Source organism: Podarcis melisellensis, assembly GCF_964234715.1.
Source record: "Podarcis melisellensis genome assembly, chromosome: 2".
NCBI lineage: Eukaryota > Metazoa > Chordata > Lepidosauria > Squamata > Lacertidae > Podarcis > Podarcis melisellensis.
The window spans coordinates 14,375,538-14,399,238 of NC_138529.1; the positions used below are offsets into that span (position 1 = coordinate 14,375,538).

Here is a 23,701-nt window from a genome sequence, read left to right on the forward strand (position 1 = left end):
GCGTCTTATAGAGCGAAAAATACGGTAGTTGTGGCAAAGGGGAGAAAGGAAAAACCTGGGAGATGCTCTTGGGAGAAAGACAACTGTCTGGTTCTCTGTAACCTCACTTTTCGCAATGAGGGAACCGCCAGAAGGCCCTCAGATCCGGGCAGAACGATGGGGGTGGAGACACTCCTTCAGGTATACTGGACCGAAGCCGTTTAGGGCTTTAAAAAGAATAAGCAAACAGAAGGAGGAGGAGGAGGAGGAGGAGGAGGAGGAGGCGGCAGCACTGATAGAAGCTGCTCCAAATGGCAACCAGCTGAGAGAAAGAGGATGCGGAAAAAGCCCAATTATTCCCTTTCAAGCCTGCCTCCAACGCGGCAAGCCATCCCTCTACTCTGGTCCCCGGGAGCCCAAAGATGCAAAAAAAAAAGAAATAAGCCGTCTTGGACCTGCAGAGACTGCTGTCTCCACCAGTAATTAAAGACAGACCCCGGTTCAAACATGTGCTTCCAATATCCAGCTGGAGGCGGAGGCGGCAAAAAAAGGAGATACATCTTTTGGGTTGAGGAGGGTGCAAGCTGGCAGAGTCAGAGCTGGGTGCAAGGAGGAATCACCCTTTAGATATGGGGAGGGGTGTGGGGAGGTTGAAGGCTCCCTCCCCCTGCCACCAGGCTCCCTCAGATTGGTGGCACAACGCGAGGCACAACAGTCAAAACGCATGCAAATAATTCCACGCAGCCGTTTTGAAAGTGAAATGAGCTTCTCCTGCACAATATCTTTGTGCTCTGGCTCCTCCCCATCAATGGGGCGGACGGCTCCATAAACAAACAGGCCTTTTCATCTCCTGACCGAGAGAGCGGCGGTTTCCTGCCGTGAGGCGCAGGGTGTTTTTAATTCGTATTTTTGCCTTTTCCAGGGTCACAGTTTTACAGAGATCAGAGGCGGCAGACAGATGAGAGGCTGCGCAAGAGCAGGGCAAACAAGGAGAAAAGAGATCGGGCAGTCTGAAGGGAGGACCCAGATGGCACCCCACCCCTGCTGGGACACCCCGGGGGAGGCACCTGAATCAGGGGACTTCACTCTGGGAAAGGGGTATAGGTCAGCAGTAGCAGAATTCGGGCTCTCAATTTTCAGCCCCAATTTGGCGCACATGCTCCCCAGTAGGGCTGGGCGATATATTGATACAGTAATACAGTGGTACCTGGGGTTACATACGCTTCAGGTTACAGACTCTGCTAACCCAGAAATAGTACCTCGGCTTAAGAACTTTGCTTCAGGATGAGAACAGAAATCGTGCGGCAGCGGGAGGCCCCATTAGCTAAAGTGGTGCTTCAGGTTAAGAACGGACCTCCGGAACAAATTAAGTACGTAACCAGAGGTACCACTGTGCCTTGGTTCTCAAACTTAATCCATCCCAGAAGTCAGTTCCAAAACCAAGGCATTCCAAAACCAAGGAGCGCTTTCCCACAGAAAGTACTGCAAAACGGATTAATCCGTTCCAGACTTTTAAAAACAACCCCTAAAACAGGAATTTAACATGCTTTTTACTATCTAACGAGACCACTGGTCCATAAAATGAAAACGCTAAACAGTGTACTTCAGTCACACAGTCAATCAACCAGTAGCTGAACTGGGTTCCACAAAGTCACAAGAACAAAACAAGAAAGAGCCACGAAAACAAAAACAGAGCGAACTCAGCGTAACACTCAAAACTGAAGTGTGGCACTCAAATTGGAAGCGTAACACTCAAAACAAAGCACGTTCGGCTTCCGATAAAAGTCCGCAAACCAGGACACTTACTTCCGGGTTTGCAGTGTTTGGGTTCCAAGTTGTTTGAGTACCAAGGTGTTTGAGGAACAAGGTATCACTGTATATTGGAGAATCACAGACTTGCCGAGTTGGAAGGGGCCACGGGGATCAACTAATCGAAACCTGGCAATGCAGGAATCTTTTGCCTAGGCTGGATCTAGACACACCAAGAAGCGTTCCAGTTAAACGCATTGCAAACTTTGAGAAATCAGGTTGGCAAGAATGAATCTCCACAGCGCCATCTGTTGTCACATTGTTAGAATGCATAAACAATGCATAAAGGTAAAGGGACCCTTGACCATTAGGTCCAGTCGTGGCCGACTCTGGGGTTGCGGAGCTCATCTCGCTTTATTGGCCGAGGGAGCCGGCGTACAGCTTCCAGGTCATGTGGCCAGCATGACTAAGCCACTTCTGGCGAACCAGAGCAGCGCACGGAAACGCCATTTACCTTCCGACCGGAGCGATACCTATTTATCTACTTGCACTTTGACGTGCTTTCAAATTGCTAGGTTGGCAGGATCAGGGTCCGAGCAACGGGAGCTCACCCTGTTGCGGGGATTCGAACCACCGACTTTCTGATTGGCAAGTCCTAGGCTCTGTGGTTTAACCCATGGCGCCACAAACAATGCATATAAAGTGCTTTCTTCTTTGCCAATGTAGCCGAGTCCCCAGTGTGAGATTCAAACTCACAACCCTGAGGTTAAGAGTCTCATGCTGTAGTGACTGAGCTATCGCTCAAAGCAGTTTGAAATCGTGATACAGGTTCCATAGTTTCTGTCCCAAAGACATATCGTGAATCGTGATGTACATGCGCGTGCTATGTAACGACAACGGACACCCCTGTTTCCATCAGAGAAACGTTGGAGAGTATGGCAAATTGTGTGTGAGGGAGAATGCCTGGGCTCACAACCCATGTGGAAGCGTTCTTGCCTCTCAGTCCCCAAATGTGTTACAGGCAAACAGCAGTGGTTGGGTGATGAGTAAACTGAGATTTGCGCTGAACCTTTACCAAAGCCATACCATCCAAGGCTCAGCACTGAGAAAGATGATGGGGGGAGTTTTGCCCTGTCACCGGTTGCACCCTGGTGTCTGCCATGAATTTTAAAAATTGGCATTTTCCAGCCTACCCAAAGGATCCGTGTTCAAGCAGCGATGTAGACAATTCCTGACGCACAGCAACTTGTTAAACAGGGCAGTTTTAAGCTGGAACTCCTATGAAACAGCTTCCCTTGCATCCGACTGTGACACTTTACATCCATTGCAAATTCAGTGAGAGAGAGAACAGGGAGCAAAAGCTGGGGAGAGGCACTGAAGGGTACACTGGTACCTCGGTTTTCAAACAGTTTAGTTCACGAACAACTTGGAACCCGAACACTGCAAAACTGGAAGAAGGTGTCCCCCTGTGTTTCCTGTTGCGCTGTTAATTTGCATCCCCCCATTGTAATTCAAGCCTTGCGTTTCCGATTGCAGTGTTCTGAGGTGATATCTGGAGCTTATATTTGGTGCTTTTGTTTTTGCTATTTATTTTGCGTTTTTTGTTTTGAGGCTTTTTCAGTTAATTTGTTTTTGTGACGGTGTGGATCCCAGTTCAGCTACTGATTGATTGATTGATTGTGTGACTGCAGAAATGGATAAAAGCCCCCCATCCCAACAACGACTATCATCAGTGCAGGTAAGAAAATTTTTTGATTCTAATTTTTATCATCTACAATACTGTTTTATTCATTTTATAGTACAGTAACATGGATTGTTGCTTTCCTTTTATGGATCAATGGTCTCGTTAGATAGAAAAATTCATGTTAAATTGCTGTTTTAGGGGCTGTTTTTAAAAGTCTGGAACGGATGAATCCATTTTGCATTACTTTCTAAGGGAAAGCACACCTTGGTTTTGGAACGCTTTGGTTTTAGAATGGACTTAAGTTTGAGAACCAAAGCACCACTGTACTGGCCCTCCAGATGTTTTGGGACTACAATTCCCATCATCCCTGACCACTGGTCCTTTTAGCTAGGGATGATGGGAGTTGTAGTCCCAAAACATATGGAGGGTTAAATTTGGCCATGCCTAGCCTAACCCGACCAACCTCACAGGGCTGTTGTGATGATAAATTAAGTGAAGATGTTGAAGAAATAATTATTTCTGTTGCCCTCAGTTCCTTGACAGAAAGGATAGTGGAATGGAATGATTGATTGAATCAGGGGCAGTCAACCTTTTTATACCTACCGCCCACTAATGCATCTTTCTTGATGGTAAAATTTCCTTACCTCCCACCAGTCTTGTGCCATAGAACCCCCTACCACCCACCTAGAACTCTGAAACTCCCACTAGTGGGCAATAGGGACCAGGTTGACAACCCCTGGATTGAATGAATGAAAGACATCTGAAGGCAGCCCTGTTTAGGGAAGTTTTTGATGTTTAATGCTGTATTGTGTTTTTAATATTCGGTTGGGAGCTGCCCAGAGTGGCTGTGGAAACCCAGCCAGATGGGTGGGGTATAAATACTGTCATTTGTTGTTGTTGTTTAGTCGTTTAGTCGTGTCCGACTCTTCGTGACTCCATGGACCAGAGCACGCCAGGCCCTCCTGTCTTCCACTGCCTCCCACAGTTTGGTCAAACTCATGCTGGTAGCTTCTCATGAGGTGGCCAAAGTATTGGAGCCTCAGCTTCAGGACCTGTCCTTCCAGTGAGCACTCAGGGCTGATTTCCTTCAGAATGGAGAGGTTTGATCTTCTTGCAGTCCATGGGACTCTCAAAAGTCTCCTCCAGCACCATAATTCAAAAGCATCCATTCTTCGGCGATCAGCCTTCTTCATGGTCCAGCTCTCACTTCCATACATCACTACTGGGAAAACCATAGCTTTAACTATACGGACCAGTGTATCTGAAGAAGTGTGCATGCACACGAAAGCTCATACCAAGAACTAACTTAGTTGGTCTTTAAGGTGTTACCGGAAGGAAAAAAATTTTTTGTTTTGACTAGGGCAGACCAACACGGCTACCTATCTGTATACGGACCTTTGTTGGCAAGGTGATATCTCTGCTTTTTAAGATGCTATCTAGGTTTGTCATTGCCTTTCTCGCATGAAGCAGGCGTCTTTTAATTTCGTGACTGCTGTCACCATCTGCAGTGATCATGGAGCCCAAGAAAGTAAAATCTCTCTCTGCCTCCATTTCTTCCCTTTCTATTTGCCAGGAGGTGATGGGCCCAGTGGCCATGATCTTCGTATTTTTGATGCTGAGCTTCAGACCATATTTTGCGCTCTCCTCTTTTACCGTCTTTAAAAGGTTCATTAAAATACAGTCATACTTCGGGTTAAAGTCGCTTCGGGTTAAATCTTTTCAGGTTGCGTCCCGCGGCGACCCAGAAGTAACGGAATGGGTTACTTTTGGGTTTCGCCGCTCGCGCAGACGCTCAGAATGACATCATGCGCATGCACAGCGAATCGTGACGCATGCACACACGGGTTGCGTTCTGCTCATGATGCGAACGGGGCTCCAGAACGAATCCCGTTCGCATCCAGAGGTACCACTGTAATATATTATTATTATTATTATTATTATTATTATTATTATTATTATTATTATTATATCTCCAGGAATGGCTGCTATGAAGTTTGCTCCTCCTAATCAGGAGGTGTGTTGAGAACTGTAAAAAGGCACACTTTGCACTCCTTGTGAGGAGAGATAATAAGAATTTAGCACCCTTGAATCTGGCTGTTTGGGGTGCAATAGTGAAGCCCGTCTCTCCCATTTTAACTCTGAAGGAAACAGAGTTCAGCTATCGGACGTATGAAGGACGCAGATGTACGTGGAATGCCGCAAAATACGAATAATTCTTTGCCTCCGGATTCACCCCAGAGGTAGAACCAGCAACAAACCAGGTGGGTTTTAACAGAGCATCCGTACAGCGTGATACAGAAATTGCACAAAATGGGGGGGGAAAAAAGTACACAAATTTCTGCTTTGGGGATACATTACTGTTGGTTTTTTTAAAAGCTTTTTTTCAGGAGCAATTGAAAAAACTTCCACAGTTCTGCTCCCAACCTCAGAACAGTTTCTGAAGCTTGCAAGGAAGGCTTGTTTTGAAACAACTTCGCAAATTAGCCGCCACCACACAAGTCCCTGACACAATTGTTCTGATTCTTTACACTTATGTCATTCCTGTTCTGAAAAACGGTGATGTCAAGGTGTTTGGAGGGGGCCTCTTTTTTTTTTTTGCACTGACGTCATTCCCCTCGCAGCAGTTGCACCCCCGCTCCGTCTCCCGCCCCCCCCCTATTAAAAGCAACAAATTGTATAACTTGGTTAACGGAACTTATTTCTAGACAGGCTCAAGCCCATTTGTACAATAGCTCGCAGCTTTCAAAGTTCCTTTCAGCAGCTGTTATCTCTGCGTGCAGTAACAGGCTGCCATAGCCACAGGATACTATTATGGGATGTGCAGAGCTGCACAGGAAATGAGTCCTTATTTCCCCCAACTGTTGCCGCAACCAACACAAACTTCGGCTCAGAGACGTAGCGCTTGGCGGCCAAATTGCCTCTGCAGGGCTATATTTACGCTACAGCTTAGAGCAGCGGTAGGCAAGGCGTACTGGGCAGGGGCCGGATCACTCCTGCGGAGATCCTCCGAGGGCCGGACAGACGCAGTGCGACGCCGGAAATCGTGTCTGTACATGTCCACGGCGCCAGAAATTGCTTCTGCGCACGCCCAGACGCCGAAAATCGTGCCTGCACAGAAGCGTTATCGGGCCTCTGTGCATGCACAGAAGCGACTTCCAACACCGTGAACATGCGCAGAAGTGATTTCTGGCAGCTGGGCATGTGCAGAAGCTATTTCCAGCGCCATGGACATGCACAGAAGCAATTTCTGGTGTCTGGGCATGCGCAGAAGCGTTTTCCGGCACCTGGACATGTGCAGAAGCGATTTCTGGCGCTGCGGACATGCACAGAAGCGATTTCCGGCACCACGGACATGCCCGGAAGCGATTTCCGGCATCTGAGCATGCGCAGAAGCGATTTCCGGTGTCTGGGCATGCGCAGAAGCAATTTCTGGTGCCGCGGACATGCGCAGAAGTGATTTCCGGCATCTGGGCACATGCAGAAGCGATTTCCAGCCTCTGGGCATGCGCAGAAGCGATTTCCGGCACCGCAGACATGCGCAGAAGCAATTTCCGGCGCCATGGACATACACAAATGCAATTTCTGGAGTCTCTGCGCCGTATTGCGCCGGTTTAGTGCAGCGTGTGGGGACTCACCGAGCGGGCGGCTCAGTTAAATGGCTTCTGTGAGCCGCTTGCGGCCCATGGGCCACAGGTTGGGGACCCCTGGCTTAGAGGCCACCCCCGCACCATGCATTGAAAGCACATTTAAATGACTTTAACAGTCATGGCTCCCTGCTTGCAAAAAAATATCCTGGTTCATCACAGAGCTACAATTCCCAGTACCCTTAAACTACAGTTCTCTGGATTCTTTGGACAGTTAAAGTAGTCCAATTATTCATCGCAGTGGGCCTTCTCAGTAGTGGCACCCAACAACCTCCCATCAGATGTCAAGGAGATAAATAACTACACGGCAGTTTTTACTGTCTGACGCCTTATTGTGTTTTTATATGTGCTGGAAACCCAGCCAGATTGGCAGGATATATTATAAATATAATTATTACAATGGACGCTTGGGTTGTGAACGTGATCCATGCGGGATGCAACCTGCAGCACCCGCAACCTGCAGTGGCGCATCTGCGCACATTGTGATTCGGTGCTTCTGCGCATGCGCAAAGCGAGATTTAGCACTTATGCACATGCGCGACCGCCTGAAACCCAGAAGTAACCCGTTTCGGCAGTCCACAACCTGAAAAAACACAACCTGAAGTGCCTGTAACCCAAAGTATGACTGTATTATTATTATGTTTTATCGCTTTGTTATTATTAATATTCCGCTGGGAGCCGACCAGAGTGGCTAGGGAAACTCTGCCAGATGGGCAGGGTAATAATAATAATAATAATAATAATAATAATAATAATAATAATAATAATAAACAAGTGGAAACTAAGTCTTATGAGGAGCGCTCTATAAGACGCACCAGACCACAAGACGCACCTAGTTTTTGGAGGAGGAAAACAAGAAAAAAAATATTCTGAATCTCAGAAACCAGAACAGCTGCGCAGCGAAAGCAGCAATCCCTCTTGCTGTTCTGGCTTCTGGGATAGCTGTGCAGCCTGCTTTCGCTCCATAAGGCGCACACACATTTCCCCTTACTTTTTAGGAGGGAAAAAGTGAGTCTTATAGAGCAAAAAAATACGGTACTTGTTTTCTCCTGCTCTGGAGGGTAGGACTCGAACCAATGGCTTCAAGTTTCTGGAAAGGAGATTCCGACTAAACATTCAGAAAAACTTTCTGACAATAAGAGCTGTTCAGCAGTGGAACAGACTCCCACGAGAGGCTGTTGACTCTCCTTTCTCAAAGGATTTTAAGCAGAGGTTCGATGGCCATTTGTCATGGATGCTTTAGCTGAGATTCCTGCATTTGTGGGGGTTTGGAGTAGGCCCTTGAGTCTCTTCCAACTCTATGATGTTAATGATGATGTTTGGTGAGGACCTGTGGGTTCTTAAACAGCAAGTCCAGGTGAACATCAGCTAGCCTTTCCTTTTTAAAGAATTTCCAGTAAAAGACACATCACAATAACTTTCCTTAGAGGGGTTGTTGGCAAAGGGGGTTTCCAGATGGTCTATAAGATGTTTTTCATGTTGAACCTGAGCATGGATATCCATGCAGGCGCACATGCGCCAGAATATCAATGGAAACATCCCCCGGAGATCACACAAAGTGAGAAATTAGTAATAGTTGGAATTTATGCACGGAATTTTATAAAACATTAGAAGAATGTTTGAATTCATGGACCAGAAGATAATTCTACTTGGATATACTAATGGAGGTAATCTCCCTAGAAATGGATAGGACAATAAGGAAAACTGAAAATAAGGAAGGGAGACTACCGGTAACCTTTTTTAAATTGGTGGAAAACTTTAATTTGATTGACATATGGAGATTTAAACACCCACTGGACAGAGAATTCACCTTTTTCTCAGAGCCACAATCAGTCTGCCGGAAAAATCGACTTTATATGGACATCCAGTGATTTATCATTGTGGATGAAGAAAACAGATCACTTTCTGACCACAATACGATACGAAACGGTAATCTTTATTGTCATTGTCCCATACAGAACAACGAAATTGAACAAAATCTACACCAGACATTCAAAAACCAACAAGCCTGCCATCCCAGCCTGTGTTAGTGGAACTGAGAGAAGAAGGGAAAACTCCATAGAGGTGGAGATTAAATGAAGGAATTTTGTACAACAAACACCTCAGAAAAAGCGGGAAAAACCTTAAGGAACTTTTAAAATTTAATTTAAATCAGGGAACGGACCTGAATGTGGTATGGGACACAAGTTAAAGCACCAATGCGAGGTTTTTTCATACAACAGAATGCTCTTCAGGCAACTTTTAACCTTTTAAAAAAGACACAGGAGCACTGAGCAAAGTATGAGAAGGGCCTTGTGCATGTGAACTTTAAAGAGGAAAAGGAAACAGGCAGGCGTCCCTTTTTGCAACTGATGTGGTACACGCATACTTTGTGCTTTAGTAATTCAACCCTGAAGGAGCCACGCCAAAGCCGGGTCTGGGATCCGGTAATGAGGGCATCAAAGGTTTTACAGGGGGAGGGGAGAAGGCTTGGAGAAAACTTTGCAAAAAGGAAGCTTTGCCACCATAAGACCCAAAACTCTTATACTTTATTTAAAAATGGCACCTGTTGAACTAATATGTTGAAACTTGCCACCGCTGATCAACCCGATGGGGTCTGCGAATGCAGGAAAGTTTCAAACCGATCCAGTAAGAATTGGCAGAGGTTCAGCAATATAAAGAAGGTCTGAAACTGAGGCTTTTAAAAATAGCTGGATCATTTATTTACTTCCCATTTTGGTGAAAACTAGTGTGACTCTTATTCAGGCCTCTCAAGGAAAGTAACTGGGTGAAATTTCAAGCAGTGGTTCAAAAGTTAAGGTTTTCCTGCTCCGTTAAAGTCTAAGGCAGTAAGTACAGTGGTACCTCGGTTTACGAACTTAATCCGTTCTGGAAGTCCGTTCTTAAACCAAAACCGTTCTTGAACCGAGGTGCGCTTTCCCTAATGAGGCCTCCCGCCACCAGTGCCCTTCCACCTTCTGGATTCCGTTCTTAGACCAGAGTAAAGTTCTCAAACCAAGACACTATCTCCAGTTTTGCAGAGTTTGTAAACCAAATCGTTCTTAAACTGGATTGTTATTAAACCGAGGTACCACTGTACTGGAAAAATAAGTACATAGCTCTGGGTTTGAAGTGAAGATTTTGCCAGGACCACCATGTTTGCGGAGAGAGCGCGTGCAGCACCTATTCCTTCGGTTATGAAATATGCCAGTGTGGCTTAGTGATCAAATGAGGGCTTGCTAATCTTTTTGGGCCTGAGATCACCTTTGGAAACCTACTCCAGTCTCACTACCAGTGTTATAAACTCAGATATATAAGCTTGGCGCCAAATGGCTCCTTCAACCAGGGTTAAAGTTGCCAAAATGGAATGTCTAGTTGACATTTTGGGGCAAGACAGCTCTAAGATCTTATTTTTCAAATGATGGACTGAATGTGATGGATTCTCAGTTAAAGATCTGGCTGGTTCAGGCGAGAACCTTGAGCTAGGTTAAAGAACTTTGAGAACTTAAAGAAGCAACGTCACTTGATCCAGGGACGGTCGACATAGATATTGGCCTATTCCGACCTCTTTTTCTGAACAGTGAAACAGACCATTCATAAAGTAAGAATATTCTTCATAACTGTGAGCAGGGCCGTGGGGTGGGGTAAGAGAACCTACAACATTTAATAATAATAATAATAATAATAATAATAATTTATTATTTATACCCCGCCCATCTGGCTGAGTTTCCCCAGCCACTCTGGGTGGCTCCCAATCTAATGTTAAAAACAGTACAGCATTAAATATTAAAAACTTCCCTAAACAGGGCTGCCTTCAGATGTCTTTTAAAGATAGGATAGCGGCTTATTTCCTTCACATCTGAAGGGAGGGTGTTCCACAGGGTGGGTGCCACTACCAAGAAGGCCCTCTGTCTGGTTCCCTGTAACCTCATTTCTCTCAATGAGGGAACCGCCAGAAGGACCTCGGCACTGGATCTCAGTGTCCGGGCTGAACGATGGGGGTGGAGATTTAACTATAAATGTTGTTCACTGCTCCTACTCAGGCTGCACAGAAAAAGCATTTCGGTTCCTGAAATTCCTTCTGATTGTACAGATAAAATAGAACTGATGGAATTCCGCAGGATATGGTATTAGCATGGGGAAACAGTCAGGATCCACTGATCCCCAGATGGTGGAGATATCAGGCACCATCCTGGTGCCCAGATATCTTTACTTGCTCTCAAGTGGCCGACAGATAAAGGCAAAGGGACCCCTGACTATTAGGTCCAGTTGTGGCCGACTCTGGGGTTGTGGCACTCATCTCGCTTTATTGGCTGAGGGAGCCGGCATACAGCTTCCGGGTCATGTGGCCAGCATGACTAAGCCGCTTCTGGCGAACCAGAGCAGCACACAGAAACGCTGTTTACCTTCCCGCCGGAGCGGTATCTATTTATCTACTTGCACTTTGACGTGCTTTAGAACTGCTAGGTGGGCAGGAGCAGGGACCGAGCAACGGGAGCTCACCCCATCATAGGGATTTGAACCGCCGACCTTCTGATCGGCAAGCCCTAGGCTCTGTGGTTTAACCCACAGCGCCACCCGCATCCCTGGCCGATAGCCAGGTGCAAAATGTGCCTGCTCCTGGTTAATTTCGAACACTGCCTCCGGTATACCCTATTCTCCTTCTGAACCCTATCTGCTTCACACTCGATACCTGAAAATAAACCTCGCCACACGGTGCAATCCCCATTTCATACACACCATCACAAACGCCCCACTCAGCACAGCCTGCAAATCCCCACCTCAACCCTAAATGCCTAGCCCACCTGGCAATCTCACACACATAGACCCTTAATAGAACCTGCTATTTTAATAACTCTCCTTCTCAAAAACCAGAAGAATTCATTAAATAAATAAAAACACCCTGCCTTTTAAGACTGGCTACGGTTCTCTCCTGCTGGCACAAGCTCAACAAAAGCAAGAAATGAAAAGCTAAGTTGGGTGCTTTAACAGACCTGCCCTGTGATCAGTCATGACGCTGCTCCATGATCACAAATTGCACTCACTTCTAACATTGCTTTTCCTTGGCCTTTCAGATGGGGAAGGCAGAGCTCCTGGGACACACAGAGACAAAATACCCTACTTTTCCTGATCCCGTATTGCCCTATTAGAGCCTTATTGTACTGCTAGGGTTCTTTTGATCAGTGAATCATTGTAGTGATGCATCTCAAAAATGTCAAGTACTCATATTTGATCGGGAGATCTTGACCAAACTAAGGTCCCAGGAATTTAGCCTACTAATTTTGTTGGCAATTGTTCCCTTTCTTCCATAAGCATGTGATCCAAGTGGTTATCTAGCTTAACTGGAATAACTTTTGTGTTTTTCAGAAAAAAATGATTATTATTATTTGTGTGTACGATGAGGGTAGGAGGGTAAGTCAAATATGCTGGACACAAGCAGCATTTGAAGTTCTCTGCTTTTTCCTTCACTCGGACTATCAATCCCTCCGAAAAGGTCGTAGGAGACCTGGACATACCCCTACATCAGTTTTGGCAAACCTCTGGCCTGGGCATTCGCCAGCTGCCAACTTTTCTCGCACTGAAAAAGCACCAAATCTGCAAATTGCCCTGGTCAACAAGCTAAGCTGCTCAGCAGCTTCAGGGGGGTGGGGGGGAAGAGTCTGGTGTTAAGCCACTTTTAACTGCAATCCCGCCAGACAGAGTTTACCACAGGAGCCCGACGACTTGCCTGAAGCAACATATGTGGTTGAAAACCATATTGCATGCGACTGCGGAGCTCGTGGCGCTAGTACCAGATGTACAGGCTTTGTATTTTGCCAAAGGGACCGGCTTCAGTTCAGATTTAGTTGCTGCTGCAAAGTTCAGGAGCTGCTTCGAGAACGCAGCAGAAAAGCTATGAGAAAAGGCGCTAGTGACTTTGCAGTTTGCTGGTTGGTTTAATTGCTTTCTGGAAGATCAAGAAAGAGCAACGAATATTCCAGGTGTGTGTGTGTGTGAAATGAAGAGTTTTAAAATAACAGCATTTAAAGCACTTTTACACCACCGTTAGAACCATGAATCTAAGAAATCCTGGGAACTGTAGTTTGAGACAGGTGCTGGGAATTGTGGCTCTGCAAGGGGTAAGCTACTGTAGACAGGATTCTTCGGGGGAGCCATGACTGTAAAAAGTGGTATACAGTGGTACCTCAGGTTACAGGTACAGCAATCGTGCTCCAGTGGCGCAGAAGCGGGAGGCCCCATAAGCTAAAGTGGTGCTTCAGGTTAAGAACAGCTTCAGGTTAAGTACGGACCTCCGGAACGATTTAAGTACTTAACCTGAGGTACCACTGTAAATGTTTTGTGAACGTATGTGACCTCTGCAGCTTTTTCTAACCAGTTTTATTTTCACAACAACCTTGTGAGTTAGGTTGGACAGACAGATGTTGACTGACTCAAGATCACCGATTGAGTTTTGTGGCAGAATGGGGATGCGAAATTGGGTCTCTTCCAAACCTCTAACCCAACTTCCAGATGTTGTTGGATTGCAACTGCCATAATCCTTGCCCCTAGGCTATGCTGCCCGGGGCTGGTGAGAGTTGTAGTCCAGGGGTCAGCAAAATTTTTCAACAGGAGGCCGGTCCACTGTCCCTCAGACCCTGTGGGGGGCTAAGACTATATTTTTTTGGGGGGGAGCACAAATTCCTATGCCCCACAAATAACCCAGAGATACATTTTAAATAAAAGAACACATTCTACTCATGTAAAAACACACTGATTCCCAGACCGTCCGCGGGCCGGATTTAGAGGGCGATTGGGCCGGATCCAGCCCCTGGGCCTTAGTTTGCCTACCCATGTTGTAGTCTAAACACACCTGGAGAGCAGCACATTGGGGAAGACTGATCTAAGGCGTATCACATGGGACAGAAATGGAGTACAAAAGAAAGTTATAGCAGATGCAACCACACAGACTGCGAAAGCAGATGACAGTCATTGAAACGCAGGAAAACAAGGGATAAGTCCATATACAGATGAGAGAAAAGCAAGTCCTTGCTATAGGAGGAGAATCGGGGTGTCTTTACTCTGTGGTTGGAAAAACAGCGTAACCATATATTATTTTTATTTATTTATTAAATTTGCCACTCTTCATCCATGGATCTCAGAGCACCTCACAAATCATCACACTTCTCATTAGCTAATGGATAACCCTCTAATGAAATACTGTTCAAGTAATCACCCCAAGATGCTGGGATCAAGTAATCGGTGATCAGCAGGGTTCAATCTGCCTGCGAATAGATAGTGGGCATCTCAAGCTTATATGGCTCCTTGGCCAGAGATTTCTGATCACATTTAATTTCCCAAAACTGCTAAGCCTTGCACACTCTACACAGACCACAGTTCACCTGCAACTTAGAAGTCATAGTTGCATCAATTCTCCCTCTCTCAAGTTGCTGTAGCTTTCCAAGGAACCCAATCATGTACCTCTAGAAGCAGGAAACGGAACGAGGACCACAAAGTTTGAAAGGGAGAAATTGCCGAATGAATACTGCATCATTTCCTCACCCTATTGCCACTTCTCAATAGGTTCCCTTCAGATAAGGAAACATCCCATGCAAGCTTTGGAAGTGCCCAAACACCACAACTGTCTAACCCAGATGTCCATGTTCCATGTTAAACACACAAATAAAAATACCAGTGAGCTCAATAATATTGTTTTCTAGGTATGCATGTGCAGTTTTGAGGTGCATTTTTGCATGGAGTCTCTTGGGAACATTCGTGGGACAGAAAGTAGGTGCCATTTTTAAAGGCGAATGGAGATCCCAGCCAGGGGTGGCTCTAAGTTGCATCCCCACAAGCCCCATGCAAAGAAGCGTTGTCTGGAACAACAAAAAAAGCACACCCAGGGATAGTGAATGTGGTGGTCTCCAAATGCAGCTGCACTCCCAAGTCCCATCAGCCCCAACCAGCCAAGAATGATGGGAGGTGGAGTCCAATAAATATCTGAAGAACCCAGCGGGTCATAAGGGACCCCTGACCATTAAGTCCAGTCGTGACCAACTCTGGGGTTGTGGCGCTCATCTCGCTTTATTGGCCGAGGGAGCCGGTGTACAGCTTCCGGGTCATGTGGCCAGCATGACTAAGCCGCTTCTGGCGAACCAGAGCAGCGCACGGAAACGCTGTTTACCTTCCAGCCGGAGTGGTACCTATTTATCTACTTGCACTTTGACGTGCTTCCGAACTGCTAGGTTGGCAGGAGCAGGGACCGAGCAACGGGAGCTCACCCCGTGGCGGGGATTCGAACCGCTGACCTTCTGATCGGCAAGTCCTAGGCTCTGTGGTTTAACCCACAGCGCCACCCGCATTCCATCAAAAGTACCCCTGTAAAAGGAGAGTCTCTTCTTTCTCTCTCTCCTGGTAAAAAGATTTTGGGAGGTCCAACAGCTGCATCACCAGCTTCAGATAGCACCAAAAGCCACAAGTTGTGTTTGCATTTTACTTGCACAGTGGTACCTCGGGTTACATATGCTTCAGGTTACAGACTCCGCTAACCCAGAAATAGTGCTTCAGGTTAAGAACTTTGCTTCAGGATAAGAACAGAAATCGTGCTCCGGCGGCGCAGCAGCAGCGGGAGGCCCCATTAGCTAAAGTGGTGCTTCAGGTTAAGAACAGTTTCAGGTTAAGAACGGACCTCCGGAACGAATTAAGTACTCCACCCAAGGTACCACTGTATTACTAATTTCTCACTTTGTGGGATACCCGGGGGATGTTTCCATTGATATTCTGGCGCATGTGCGCTTGCATGGATATCCATGCTCAAGTTCAACATGAAAAACATCTTATAGACCACCTGAGAACAGAAATCGTGCTCCAGTGGCGCAGCAGCAGCAGGAGGCCCCATTAGCTAAAGTGGTGCTTCAGGAACGGACCTCCGGAACGAATTAAGTACTCAACCCGAGGTACCACTGTACTCACAACCACCTTGCTGGGCAAGAAACGCCGTCCATTTATATAGAACAGGCATTAAAAACCACCTGAAGTAAATAAGTACAGCAGTCCACAAGAGTGAGAAAAACAAACAAACATTGTTTGGGCAACAATGCGCAGAGCCCGGAAGGGAGTTCAACTGTCCCCACAAATGGCAACTTGGGAGAAGATGATTCCTGCAATTGCAGGGGGGCTGGGATAGATGGCCCTCGGGGGTCCCTTTCCAATTCCCAGGTGAGCCACGTGGGGCAAGCAAGGCAGCGCCAGCAGCATTCCTTTTGTCCCTCGCGTCGCCCAAGCAGAAGGAGGCGACAAGGGGAAAATCCGTGTCAAGAGACCTCGTCTCTCCTTCCGCACCAGGGAGTCCCGACCCAGGAGCACCCCGATTCCCACTTCGCCCCCCATCGCGGACTGGAAGCGCGCCTCGCAGGTGCTCCGTGGGTGCAGGGGAGGACTTAAGCAGGACTTTGATCTCGGGGACGCGCATCCGAGATGGGGGGGGGGGCGAGAGGAAAGTATGGCTGGGAGGCGGTGGAAGGAAGGAAACGTCTCCAAGAAAGGCAGCCTGGGAGAGGCGCGGGAGGGGGGCGACGTCCCCGTGTGTTTTTCCATCTCCCGTGGAGTTGAAGAGGGAAATCCCGGGCGGGTGTCATTCATTCCTGCCCCGATCCTCGTCGGGGGGAAAGTGATGGGAGGCGGCAGAGGCGTATTATTAGGGTCCGGATGGGACCCGCCCTAGGACTGGGGTCTGTTGGCTTAGGGCAGCGGGGAGCGCGTCTCGTGGGAACGCGGCGCGTGTTGGCGCGACACGGGTCTCGGGTCCAGCCCCGTCCGTGCAGAGAGGGCGGCAGCAGCAGCAGCCCAGGCTCTCACTCACCCTCCGGGCTCGGGGCAAGGTGCCCCCCGAGGCCGCCAGCGCCCTTTCCAGCTCCAGCTCCGACGCTCGGCCGCCGAGAACACCGGCGCCCGCCACACTCGACGCCGCCGCCGCTGCCTCTTGGTCGGGCTGCCCCGGCCGGAGCCTCCGGAGCCTCCGCAGGGTCATAGCCGGGGGGGCGGAAAGGAAAAGGGGGCGGCGGCGCTGCACGGAGCTATATGGGCTCTTGGAGGAGCGCCGGGGGCGGGGCGTCGCGGAGACCACGCCCTCCTCCCGGCCAGGCCACGCCCTCCCCTCGGCTTCTCTCGCAAGCGGTGTCTCTCCCCGCCTCTTTAGGGCCGGCGGAGCCACGCCCTTTCCAGTTAGGCCCCGCCCCCTCGAGCCCATAGCCAGGAACGTCCCCGCCTTCTTTCCGGAGTAGAATGGGAAGGGATCCCAAGTGGTCATCTACAACCCCCTGCACTGCAAGAATCCTGCCGGGCTGGGCTCGAACCACCAACCTTCTGGTGAACAGCCATTGCGCCAGGGACCCATTGCGCGGCCACAGAGGTTCGAGGAGAAGGAGAATAGCCCCGTTGGTTAGAGCGGGGTGTTGATAGTGCCGAGGTTGCAGGTGCGATCGCCGTTTGGACCAGCTGCGGTTCTCAACCTGTGCGTCCCTAGATGTTGTTGGACTACAACTCCCATCATCCCCGAGCTCCGGCCTTGCTAGCTAGGGGTGATGGGAGTTGTAGTTCAACAACTTCTGGGACCCATAGGCTGAGAAAGGCTGCAAGGAACCCTTTTGACGCTTTCCAGAGGTTCCCCCCCTTCCCAACCTTCTCCTGTGAGTCACGACCACCTCAGAAGAAACTCCGCCCCGCTTCCAGGAAAATAAAAATTCCCCTTATCCTTCGTAAAGGAGCCTGGATTGGGGACGCAGAGGGCGCCCCGCCCCCGTCTGCCTCTTCAACTTCCAAGGCGCTAGACCTCAGTGTTCTTGCAGAGGGCGCCCCCCCGTCTGCCTCTTCCACTTCCAAGGCGCTAGACCTCAGTGTTCTTGCAGAGGGCGCCCCCCCCCAGTCTGCCTCTTCCACTTCCAAGGCGCTAGACCTCAGTGTTCTTGCAGAGGGCGCCCCCCAGTCTGCCTCTTCAACTTCCAAGGCGCTAGACCTCAGTGTTCTTGCAGAGGGCGCCTCCCCCCGTCTGCCTCTTCAGTTTCCAAGGCGCTAGACCTCAGTGTTCTTGCAGAGGTTGCCCTCCCTTCTCTGCCTATTCCACTTCCAAGGCGCTAGACCTCAGTGTTCTTGCAGAGGGCGCCCCCTTCTGCCTCTTCAACTTCCAAGGCGCTAGACCTCAGTGTTCTTGCACAGCTCGCCAGGGGTGGGGCCGGAGGGTCTTGGATTGCGCCCTTTCCCGAGAGATCCGGATTGTTTCAATTGTCTCCGGTGTGACGACGAGACAATGCCCTTTTTTTTGCGGTCCAGGTAGCGGGGCTTCCGCTGCGGGTTTTGCCTTAGCCTTAGGCTGGGAAACCGGATCTTGGCCCCAGTTTCTGAAGCCATGAAAGCGATCCTTGTGACAACAAACAAAAAGCTCTCTCTCTCTTTTGCTTTTGCATACAAATCCGAAATGTCTGCAAAGGAATTGTTTTCCGAAGAAACGAGGAATGTGCTTTTGCTCTCTCGCAACGAATATTGCCCACTCTTGCCCCAATCATTCATTGGTGGCAAGGCGACAAGACGATCCTCATTAGAATTTATTGATTTGCAAATTATAAGACAGCTCGCTTCCCCCTTCATCGCCTGCATATTTTGTTCCTGGGGACCCGAGGGCGGCGTGTGTGCATATGGGAAGGGTTGGACGTTGCTTGCAAGAAAGAAAGCAAAAAGGAAGAGAAAAAGGACTTGGTTTATTTATTGCACGCCAATAAATAAATATTGCACGCAGGCCAACTCTCTCCTGTAGACAGATGCGGTTGAAATATGCCCCGGGACTGTATACCGGTAAATATAAACCTGTATTTCTGTATTTAAATTCTCGCTCGTGATGCTTTCGCGTGCGATTATATGGTGACGTAGTGCCCTCTGCTGACCAAACGTCTCAGTTTTATGGGAAGTGTTCATAAATAGTTAGGAAAGCCCATAAGTGCGTAATTATTCTTTAACGGAAATTGAGATGGCCTGGTTGTATTAGTTACAAATCACACATTAGAAATGCGGATCATGTACCAGGTGTATCTGATTTTCCCAAACACACCAGACAAGGGATGTGCCATGGAAAACACTCGGTATACAATTTCACAGAAATCGCATTTAAGGATACAACCATGTGATGCTGTACCACCTATGTGGGAATAAGTTCCTGAGCAGTCGTGCACAGGAAACAAAAAAATCCACTTATGTTCACAGCCATCACTTTATCCCTTTGCAATGAGTTCCATTGGCTAATTGTGTTACACAGGAAGGAAAACTTCCTTTTGTTTGCTATGAACCTACTGCTAATCATTCTTAAAGTAAAGGTAAAGGGACCCCTGACCATTAGGTCCAGTCGTGGCCTACTCTGGGGTTTTGGCGCTCATCTCGCTTTATTGGCCAAGGGAGCTGGCATACAGCTTCTGGGTCATGTGGCCAGCATGACTAAGCCGCTTCTGGTGAACCAGAGCAGCGCACAGAAACGCCGTTTACCTTCCCACCGGAGCAGTATCTATTTATCTACTTGCACTTTGACATGCTTTCGAACTGCTAGGTTGGCAGGAGCAGGGACCGAGCAACAGGAGCTCACCCTGTTGCGGGGATTCGAACCGCTGACCTTCTGATTGGTAAGTCCTAGGCTGTGTGGTTTAACCCACAGCGCCACCCACATCCGCTAATTGTGTTACACATGAAGGAAAACTTCCTTTTGTTTGCTATGAACCTACTGCTAATCACTCTTGGGTGCCCTCTAATTCTAGTATCCTGGGAGCGGATATTTTCTCACTGTCCACTGTTAATGCTTTTATAGACTTCTATCATAGAATCTTTCAGGTTATTTCCCCCCTCCCCCACGTCGATTGCCCCAAAATTTGCTGAGGTTCTGCTACTGTAATTCAGGTGATATCTGCTGTCTGTAGCCTGAGTTTTCTGTCCTCTGTGGTTTGCAGCACGGCTAGGAAAGTATTCATTTTTCCACGATCGGCCACTGTAGTGCTTGTCATTCGAAATAAGCTAAATATGCTGTTCATCCTCTTCGGGGTGAGTTCCAAATGTCCCGCATGATCAGGTGTACACTGGTACCTCGGGTTAAGTACTTAATTCATCCCGGAGGTCCATTCTTAACCTGAAACTGTTCTTAACCTGAAGCACCACTTTAGCTATAGGGGCCTCCTGCTGCTGCCGTGCCGCTGGAGCACGATTTCTGTTCTCATCCTGAAGCAAAGTTCTTAACCTGAGGTACTATTACTGGGTTAGCGGAGTCTGTAACCTGAAGTGTATGTAACCTGAAGAGTCTGTAACCCGAGGTACCACTGTACTGTTTTTGAGAAGCTGTCGTAATCTTGCTGCACAGACTGCTAGGGAAGCAGCATAGACCGCTTTCCTAGTGGTTATACTGTTTGCCTGTTCGAATACTCACTTGAAAACGGAAACTCAAAACCAGGCTTCCTCAACTTTTGGCCCTCCAGATGTTTTGAGACTACAATTCCCATCATCCCACTGGTCCTGCTAGCTAGGGATCATGGGAGTTGTAGGCCAAACACATATGGAGGGCCCAGGTTGAGGACGCCTGCGCAAAACCAACTCTCTCTTTTGTTACTGTCTCACCACAAAGCTGGTTTCCCCCTTATTTGGATCCCATCAAGCTGTTGCTGAACATGATTGCAAGGAGCTGTGGTCCAGGCTGGGGATGCTAAGTGCTCAGAAGTCAGCCCCCAATAAGATGTGGTGAGATTTTAATTCTTTTTCAGACCAGCGCAACTGTTCTGGAAAGTTTTGTTCGTAAATTGGCCGTTCAGCAAGAACCCAGCACCCAAGTCCCTTTGTCACTCCTGCTTCTCAACTCTTTCCCTCTGACTGGCAAAGCAGTGAAAGCAGGGAAGATCACAAGCGATCAGCGAGAAATTGGGTTGCAGGGCAGAGGAGACTGGAGGTTCCCTAACCCTGCTAAAACCTTTTATTTCTTGCGGTTGCATTTTTGGGGGTGGGCTTGGCAGAGAGGAAGCAGCTGGAAGACACAGCTAAAACCAGCTTGTGCCTATCAATGCCTCTGCGGCGGCTGTGTTTGGCCTGTACTGCACAAGACCTGGCGATCCCTTTTGACAACGCCACAAGGCCTGTCCTCCTCCTGCTTCGCCTGGGCGCACAGCAGCTGGTCTTAATTTTTAGCAAGGAATGAACTCGTCGCCAGCAGCCAAACATTTCTTCGTTAAGAACAAACACAAGAGCCGGGTGTCTGGGGACAGCTGGCCAGCAGCTGTAGGGAGGTTGCGCAAGAGTCGGGTATTTGGCGTTTCGGAAGCATGTCCCAGAATGACGTGAGTCTCGCGTGCTTTTCTCTTTTGGGGTTGTTCTTTGGAATGTCCTTTGGACGGTCCCAGGGATCCCCTTGCTATCGCATCCAGGGCTAGAAAAAAACAGCAAGGATTCCTTGCGCAGGGTTATTTACGTTAATATGATGCATGATGCGTTTGAGCCAGAAAACTCTCTTCTCTGAGCCCAGAATGTTTTGTTGAGCCTTGGAAACAATTCTCATGTCTTTTTGGGGGGTGGGGGTGGGAAGGAACTAGAATCTCCAAATTCTTACTTAGACAAGTTTTATTTTATTTTTTTTAATGCTTTTTATTGAGTTTTTCACAAACAAAAATAAAGCAATCTTTTACACTCATCATTTTATGTCGTCTTATTGACACTGCGTATATTCACGCCCAGACTTCCTCCTTCCCTGCTTTGGTTTTCTTAATATATGTCTTCTCTTGTAGATTCTTACTCGCCTTCTATACACATCACAGGTTTTATGTTAACCCTGCTATAGTTTTTAAACCTCTACAGTTAGTTCTTATATATGCCACAAATTTACCCCACTCTTCTTCAAACTTTGTCCCTTTTTGGTCTCGAATTCTATACGTCATTTTAGCTAATTCTGTATACTCAAAAAAATTGGCCTGCCATTCCATTATCGTTGGGGTCTCCTGTAATTTCCATTTTTGGGCCACAAGTATTCTAGCTGCTGTAGTAGCGTGTTGGAATAATTTATGGTCCTCCTTTTTTACTTCCTCCCCTATTATCCCTAATAAAAAAGCCTCCGGTTCTTTTTGGGAATGTATACTTGAGAAGTTTCTTCAGTTCATTATATATTAAATCCCAAAACTTTTTCATCTTTTCACACTCCCACATGTGGTAGAGATCCCATCTTTTGATTTGCATTTCCAACAGGCTTTATTACTCAATTTATACATTTTTGCCAATTTAACCGGGGTAATATACCACCGGTACATCATTTTTCCTAAATTTTCTCTTAACTCTTAACTCAGACAAGTTTTAAAAGTTGATTCCTCCTTGAATTCATCTGGCTACTCCTGATACAGGGACACGGGTGGCGCTGTGGGTTAAACCACAGAGCCTAGGACTTGCCGATCAGAAGGTCAGCGGTTGGAATCCCCGCAACGGGGTGAGCTTCCGTTGCTCAGTCCCTGCTCCTGCCAACCTAGCAGTTCAAAAGCACATCAAAGTGCAAGTAGATAAATAGGTACCACTCTGGCAGGAAGGTAAACGGCGTTTCCGTGCGCTGCTCTGGTTTGCCAGAAGCGGCTTAGTCATGCTGGCCACATGACCCGGAAGCTGTACGCCGGCTCCCTCAGCCAATAAAGCGAGATGAGCACCGCAACCCGAGAGTTGGCCACAACTGGACCTAATGGTCAGGGTCCCTTTACCTTTACCTTACCCCTGATACAGTCGGTCCAGGTTTACATCTTATCTCAGGGTTGGGATAATCAACAGGAACTTGCTGGCACAACTCTGAACGCCGGGCATAGTTGTGTAGAATAGCGACAACAGCCTGAAAAAGCGGAAGCTACTGCTGGTCATGCACTGTAGCATGTGCGCATGCAGAAAGGGGAACCCTGTGAAGCCCAACATTTTGATGAATGCCGCAGTCAGTATGCTCCTTGCAGTTGTGGCATATGGCTTCCACTTACCATATTGGTCCGAATATAAGCCGCACCCATAAATAAGCTGCACCTTTAAAATTGAAGGGGGGGAGGGAAAAGGACAATACCCAGGCTGCTTCCTGGGGGGGGGGGGAGGAGAGCTGTGCCACTTTGCCAGCGGCCTCCTCTCCCCTTCCCCCGATGGCTCGGGGGAGGCTTGGGGGCTGTGGGCAGGTGGTGCGCCATTGACCCACACTGCGTCCTGGGGGGAGGGGGAGAGCCGTAATGTTGCAAATGTAAGCAGCGCTATAACTTTTCAGAGTCAGAATTTGGGGGGGAAATGTGAGGCTTATATTTGGGCAATACGGTACAGTGGTACCTCTGGTTACGTACTTAATTCGTTCCGGAGGTCCGTTCTTAACCTGAAACTGTTCTTAACCTGAGGTACCACTTTAGCTAATGGGGCCTCCCGCTGCCGCCGTATGATTTCTGTTTTCATCCTGAGGTAAAGTTCTTAACCCGAGGTAATATTTCTGGGTTAGTGGAGTCTGTAACCTGAAACGTATGTAACCTGAAGCGTATGTAACCCGAGGTACCACTGTAGTTGCTCTGGCCTCTGCTTTGCTTAGTACAGTGGTACCTTGGGTTACAGATGCTTCAGGTTACAGGCGCTTCAGGTTACAGACTCCGCTAACCCTGAAATAGTACCTTGGGTTAAGAACTTTGCT

The 23,701-nt window shown here is 48.0% G+C and overlaps 1 protein-coding gene and 1 long non-coding RNA gene across 2 annotated transcripts in view; one reads left to right on the plus strand and one right to left on the minus strand.

Annotated features, from left to right (window-relative positions):
* Window positions 1-5,666, plus strand: part of LOC309363033 — a 71,678-nt gene extending 66,012 nt beyond the window's left edge. The window contains exon 4 of the long non-coding RNA XR_014165176.1: window positions 5,557-5,666. This is a non-coding gene — a long non-coding RNA (uncharacterized lncRNA). The remainder of the gene's footprint in view (window positions 1-5,556) is intronic.
* TAMALIN (trafficking regulator and scaffold protein tamalin) overlaps window positions 1-17,061 on the minus strand; it is a 40,608-nt gene extending 23,547 nt beyond the window's left edge. The window contains exon 1 of the mRNA XM_081899076.1: window positions 16,874-17,061. Within this exon, the coding sequence (XP_081755202.1) occupies window positions 16,874-17,041 (168 nt within the window). The 5' untranslated portion in view covers window positions 17,042-17,061. The remainder of the gene's footprint in view (window positions 1-16,873) is intronic.
* Window positions 17,062-23,701: the final 6,640 nt, after the last annotated feature.